Source organism: Dreissena polymorpha, chromosome 1 (assembly GCF_020536995.1).
Source record: "Dreissena polymorpha isolate Duluth1 chromosome 1, UMN_Dpol_1.0, whole genome shotgun sequence".
NCBI classification, from domain to species: Eukaryota; Metazoa; Mollusca; class Bivalvia; order Myida; family Dreissenidae; genus Dreissena; species Dreissena polymorpha.
The window spans coordinates 152175824-152183235 of NC_068355.1; the positions used below are offsets into that span (position 1 = coordinate 152175824).

At 36.5% G+C, this 7412-nt stretch overlaps 1 protein-coding gene across 1 annotated transcript in view; it reads right to left on the bottom strand.

The window, feature by feature from the left end:
- Positions 1-550: 550 nt before the first annotated feature.
- The window catches only part of LOC127858162 (nitric oxide synthase, brain-like), a 21043-nt gene continuing 14181 nt past the window's right edge, over positions 551-7412 (bottom strand). The window contains 6 exon segments of the mRNA XM_052395160.1: positions 551-3252; positions 4389-4553; positions 4808-4999; positions 5535-5654; positions 5656-5693; positions 6873-7006. Coding sequence (XP_052251120.1) covers positions 3181-3252; positions 4389-4553; positions 4808-4999; positions 5535-5654; positions 5656-5693; positions 6873-7006 — 721 coding nt within the window. The 3' untranslated portion in view covers positions 551-3180.

Here is a 7412-nt window from a genome sequence, read left to right on the forward strand (position 1 = left end):
GACACACTTCTTGCTGTTGTCAAGAAGGCTGCTAGAGATACACACATCTTGCTGTTGTCAAGCTGGTTGTTAGAGAGACACAAATCGTGCTGATGTCAAGATGGCTGCTTAAGAGATACTTGTAAATCTTGCTGATGTAAAGATGGCTGCTATAGAGAAACAAATCTTGCTGATGTCAATATTGGTGATACAGAGACACAAGTCCTGCTGATGTCAAGATGGCTGCTTGAGTGTCACCTCATCTTGCTCATGTAAAGATGGCTGCTAGAGAGACACAAATCAGTCTGATGTCAAGATGGCTGCTAGAGAGACAAAATATCTTGCTAATGTCACGATGGCAGCTAGAGAGACACAAATCTTACCAAAATTATCCCAGGTAAGATGCATAAAACACGTAAAAAAACAACAAAAAACTGGGTGGATACACTCAAGGTAAGTAATTTTTTTAAGTATTTAAAGTTGATATCAAAAATATTTCATTGCATTCATTACATTGGGCGTCACGAAACAGATGAAAAAAAATAGAGGAATAAATCTAACAAAACAAAAATTAATGGTGGTACCTTTATTTAGAAGAAAATTCGTACCGGGATATCTATACCGGTAGTTAAAGTTATGACACAGGACTCATCAAAAAAGATCTTGGTCACACATGGGAGAACGAGCAGTTGTAATATGCCTCCCTTCGAAGTCTTTAAACATGTATATAACCGACAACGCAATAGGTATGTTATGCCTCAGTCACAAATAATCCGGTCGCCGGCCGATGTGTCCGATCTCCAGGCATCGGGAAGACTGGACACGTCGGGGCCGTCCGATGAGTGACAAAGTTTAATACCTCAGTCACAATCATTCTATACACAATGCAGTCACAATTAGAGCCCGATCAGCGGACGACGTATTTAACTGGTCATAGGGCTGGCGCCCGGCCGATGATCGCACGGTCAACGGGTCATTTTGTAGCATCGGGCGGTGTCCGGAGTAATTCTAAGTCTCACTTCAAAGTTTACCCGACGTCGGGCCCGGGAATGAATCGAATTGAGGTCGAAAAAAGATCGGACGATCAATGCACGGTTGTCGCCCGGCGATCGCCCGACATCGGATTTGTTGTACGTATATCATGACGAGCTCCGTCCGGCCGATGTTTATGTCCCTGGGAAATACCTTGATTTTTGCCGATGCACGTACATTGAATCAGATTTCGGGCGATATCCGAGCGTTGATCGTCCGATTTTTTTTTCGATCGGGTAACATTTTAAGTGAGACCTAAAATTAATCCGGACGCCGCCCGATGCTTCAAAATGACCCGTTGTCCGTGCTATCATCGGCCGGGCGCCAGCCCGATGAGCGTAAAAATACGTTGTCCGCTGATCGAACGGTGATCGGTCTCTATTTGTGACTTAGGTATAAGTTATGATGACTCGCATGTGTAAGCAAACATATAAAGGACCTTAAATAAATAAATACAACAACAGTGCACTTCCCCAAAATTGTACATTATTATTATTAAAAAAATAGAACGGTAGATAGATTCTCTAAAATTTGAAAAAAAACTCGAGTGTTTATTGTATTTTCCAAGTGATTTAGCATAATTAAAACACATGACCATACAATGTGTATATTTCATAATAAAATTATGTTATAGTATTAAAGAAAGAAAAAAAACCCGCACCTTTGTAAGTATATCTTAAGAAACTTCAATAATGTAATTCAAATAATTAGGTGCCACTACATTCAAAAAGATAGTAAATATAATTAATATTTTCAAAACCTTAAAAAAAATACATTACCCATACACCTTAAGTAAATGAACATGTACATCAATAGACAAGCTAATTTTTACTAAAAATTAGTGTTTTTATATTAATAAGCCAAACAATAAGTACATACAATGATATTGAAATGTAGATTATTTTTTTTTTTACAGTCAATTTATTTTATAATATTTCAGAAATAAAACGCAAGTATGCAAGTATATAAAAATACACTAGAATGATTTAACAATTAAAATGCAATAAGACAGCTATGAATAATAAAATTCTTTAGTAAAGCACTTGAACAACATAATCAAGTCCGATAAAAAATATTTTAAAATCGTAAAATAACTAATGTCTATTAAATATTAATTTAAGGAAAAAAAACACTAGTAAATGTAATAACTTGAACGTTGAAGAAATGCTTAGTCGACAAATATATATGAACACATAAACAATCCAAAAACAGCTAAATAAGCTTACATGTTACATATATAATATGGTATGCTATGCTATGAATAATATATTGTTAATACGTATCAATATATTAAAAGCGAACAGCAACAACAGCCAGTGTTTTCAATGAAGAACAGCAACAGTAATAATATATCGTCTGTGTAGCGCGGAATTTCATGCTGTTTTTTTTTGTTTCCGCCGATTTAAAACAGTTTATTATATGAAACCAACGTTCAATGATCACGGTCTAGTCCTATTTAACTATACGACTACAACGATAGTAACCGATAAAGTGTCCTCAAGCTAAATATGCATAAGTTAACCGTGTATATAATGCTTAACCCATTTATGTCTAGCGTCTAGAAAAAAGGCCTTGGCAAACTGGGTCTGCGCTGTTTGCTTAAAGGAATTCCTGTAAGAAATATTAAATATAGAAATTAATATACTAGATAATATACTACATACCTAATTTTGGAAATAAATTGATCCAATTTAGAAGTACGGGAAAGTCCACTAGGCATAAATGGGTAAATATCGTCATTTAAAAGTGACAAAAATATCGTTGACCGTTTCGGTGATGATTTAACACGCTATGAAACCGATGATAAAAACACATCCAAAAATATTTTTAAAATGTAACGCCAAACTTCTTTTACGTTAAAGTGCTATGAGATTCGACGTCTTGTAAATCTTGAAGTATAAATGTAGATAAATAATATTTTCAAAATCTCAAAGTTACATACATGTATGCATGACACGTACAACTTGTTATTTTACATGTACATGTACATCTTAAGAAACAAGCGCATTTATTTTTTACAAAACCAACACAACCATGCCCTTTTGTAAGACCAGTACAACTTGTCCCATAATGAAAGTGCGCAGATTTCTAAGAAACATTTCTTGATCCAAAACATTGGTTTCACCGGCTATGTAAATCTTATATTTCACAGAAGTACCATCACCGTAGCTAACCAATAGATTCCGGTGTATAGCGCGACGAACGAGGTGCCTTGGGTTTGCTCTTCGGTCCGGTCTGGTTCTGCAAAGCAAGAATAGACCTGCATGCTTTTCAAAGAATACTATCAGAAAAGCAAACAGTTTGGATCCTGATGAGACGCCACGTTTTGTGGCGTCTCATCTGGATCCAAACTGTTTGCGAAGGCCTTCACAGTTCGGTTCCAGCACTGAAAGGGTTAAACCAAGAAGTTCATCTCAACATGGAATGTTTGAAAATCGCCTGGGTTTTATAATGTCCTTTTGCCCTATTGCTTGTATCGGTGCTGTTTATGAGATGGTTTTTCTTGAAAAGATGGGTTTCGTACATATAGTTTTAATATGTTTGTCGTTTGAAGAATGTATGTGTCTTGTTCTGATAAAACTGAGCATAATACATGTGCGTAAAAAGTCGTCCCAGATTAGCCTGTGCAGTCCGCACAGGCTAATCAGGGACGATACTTTCCGCCTAAACTTGATTTTCGATAAGGAGGGACTTCCTTGAAACTAAAAATACCATAAAAGCGAAAAGTGTCGTCCCTGATTAGCCTTTGCGGACTGCACAGGCTAATCTGGGACGACACTTAACGCACATGAATTAAGCCCAGTTTTCTCAGAACAAGACACGTATAATCTTTGACAGTTAAATCACAATGTTGCTTCAATAAGTTAGCTCGTGAAGTGATTTATCATTGTTATATTGTTAATATATACAGTACATGTATTCATAGTTTGGCGTTATGATTAATAATACTGCTTATATATAATAGCAGAAATATGACATTTTATTTTATGCTTTCCGGTGGGTTATAGAGAAATATCAGTGAAATAAAACTGATATTTCACTGTTTCAAACAGTGAAAAATAACAGTAAAAAATATCGATAATTTTCACCGTTTTTACTGTGAAATTATCATCATTCAAGCGAACATCTCCAGTTAAACTCTTTTACAATGTAAATAAACGTTGAAAAAAGCAAAGCCTAAAATAAAAATAAAATGTGTTGGATTCGGTGGAATACCGATTTTAATTCGCTCTTGATCATATTTTTTTTTTATTTTCACTGTGGCTGCGCCACTCGTGAAATAATTACTCGATGATCTTTCGTGAAATATAATCGATATTCCACCGAATCCAGCAAGTAGCCTCTATGTATTGAACTCCGAATTAGCATGCCCCTACCTCCAATGGAATGGGCGTTACGGTTTCCCTGTCGGCGTTCTGTCGGGACTTGTTGGAAGAGTTGATGAAACTCCACGCCTTCTTCGCCTGGTCACGTGCTCGGTCCGTCACTTCCGAGCTACGCAACGTCACACCAAAAATATCCTCGTGGAACCGGTTACTTTCCTATAATTTACATTAAGGCGTTAATTTATAAACTGAAAACAGTCACTCATCAACCAACATAATCAATGTACATATTTATAATCGAATTGTTGGATGATGCATACATGGTAATAAGGAATGATTATAATTCTAGGAGTAGGATATAAAGGTTAGAAAAAAGAGAGCGCGGCACGCTATGTGATCGCAACGAACGAGTTTTGTCTCTTACTTAACTATGATTACTATAATACAAATGAACGAGCCATCAAATTTACCCTAAGCTTCATTATGAAACTTTTAGCGTCATGTTGTGTCATGTTGCCCTCCGACGCTAGAATGTTCTCAAGCGTTATCGTGACGTCAGACGCCATTTTGACGTCACCACACACGTAAAAGTGACCGGACTCTTTGACTACGCAGCGGAACACATCGACAGCATTCTGTTTCAGAATTGTTTGTACGTAGGTCTGCAATAAAGTCGACCATTTAAGACACTTGCAGCAATGCTGTGGCTGAAACGTTCTTTTTAAACTAGTCTTTGTATCATTTAGATCACTCCAAATGAATAGGAGAGTTTCCGGTAGGTATGTTATGTGTGTCTGTTTACTTCTTCCGGTCAGGCGTACACATTGCTTTATATTTTAAATATGGTGGAATCCAACTATACTTTTTTCAAATAAGCTTCGAATAATTAATCATTATTTCTTAACACTAAGTTTCAAGAACCGTTATACTTCAATACAATCGATTCTGAATTCAATATTGATTTTAATATGGGCATAAAACGTATATCTACATTAAGTTTAGAAACACATAATCTTTTACACGCAATTTGCGAAAAGTGCAGGAATGCATATGTTAACCACCAACTTTGAACGGATCAAACATACCTGTAACTTTAGATTCTCGTCGACCTTACCCCTGGGAGGGGAGAACATTTAGAAATTGCACCTGTCCGGTTTGTTGACCATTAACTACAAATGCCCCTCCCCTTGATGTTACCTTAGGGACGTTTGGTTCCCTTGACAATGCCGTATAAACTTCCTTCAGCACGCCGTCTGCTTTCATTTGTTGCATCTCGTCCCGATAAATGGCGTCCATTGCGATGTTCCGGCAGCCAAAAGTATATGTAGATGGCGCCCCAGCCATGGCGGCTTCCGCCTTAAAGCATTAATAGGTTCATATGGTTAACGGAACACTAGTTTTAAATAGAGAAATAAAAACATGGACGGAAATATAGTATACGATTAGTCTGCAGTGCAAAATACGCAGTCTAAGTTTCGTTGGTTGACTTGTCAAAAATCGCGTAAGCTCTACGCTCAGTTGTCCAAAATCTTACGGAATGAGCTGACAGAAAGAACTCAAATCTAGTTATACAATTCATAAACAACAGCTAATTGTATCACGCACGTTAGGCCGTGTCTATATTTGACCTTTATTAAATGATTGAACAACTTCATCACTGAGTCTCGAATCTAATGATCAGAAAAGCTAGGAAAATTTAGTATATTGATTTGGTCAAAGTTTTGAAAAAAGGTAATTAATACCCCTTCTGACCTTATTAACGTTTATGGTATTATTTTCTTTAAAGTTTATCTATAAATATGTCACCAGGACCGGTGATCGACGACACATTCTTTGACTGACAGTAAAAACAATTTGTAACTTTTGTGTTCATTTTTTGTATCTACATTTCATTTGAAATTGTTATTGTTTCAATTTGAAATCAACAAAAATATTGTCATGAGTTGCATCAATGTGTCTTAATTATTTATCTGGCATTTTCAAAAAGCATGAAATGTTATTTCTTTAGTCCGAGTAAATTCTTTATTCTAAAATCTGGGGATTAGAAGTACGCGAATTAAAAAAAATACACAAACAGTCGAGTATTGGTGTTATACTACAGTACTTTCTAAACATTTTTGCTAGATAGATCAGTTTCACACTCTTCTTGAGGGACTTATTTCACACTCTTTACTAAATTGACTAGTTTCACACTCTTAACTAGATAGATCAGTTTTACACTTGTAACAAGAAGGAACAGTTTAGCACTCTTAAATACATAAAACAGCTTGGCACGTTTTACTAGATACACCAGTTTCACACTATTTACTAGATAGACCAGTTTCACACTTTTATCCACCCTTTACTGGATGAACCAGTTCACACTTTTTACTACATACACCAGTTCCACAATCTTTATTAATTTCGCAGGCTTTGCTAGATATGCCATTCTTAAAATCTTTACTTGTGGTGCCGGTTTCACATTATTTACTACATAAACCAGTTTCACGCTCTACTAAAAAGACCCGTTTTCCACTTAGTCACGTGAACACATACGCTGTGGTTTTGGCAGCATCTCCATGTCGATCTTGCGCTGCTGCCAGAACGACCGGAAGGGTGCAATACCGGTGCCCGGGCCCACAAGGATGATGGGAACGGTCGGGTCGTCCGGCATGTGGAACGCGGGGGCACTAAAATGCAGACAAGATTTTCGATCAATTTATAACATGTGCATTTTCGTTGTTTTTAATTAACACTATATTAACTTCATTTAATCCTTAACAAAATATTGCACGCGTCAATACCAAGCTTGCTGGGCATACTTCGATTCCATTCAATGTATGCCTGTTTACATGTACATCATTAATGAACGTTAAATATTTTAACAAAGTGCAGGTAATATAACTTTTCAAACTGGCTCTAACATCCACGAGAGTGATGCATCACATGTACAATGGTACGTGTAAATGGTAAAACGCGCACCTGTTTCTGTAGCTGTAATAAAGGGGCCTTTTCTCAGATTTAGGCATGTATTGAAGTCATTAAATGCTTTATATTGATAAATGTAAATATTGGATCTTAAAGGGATCTTTTCAC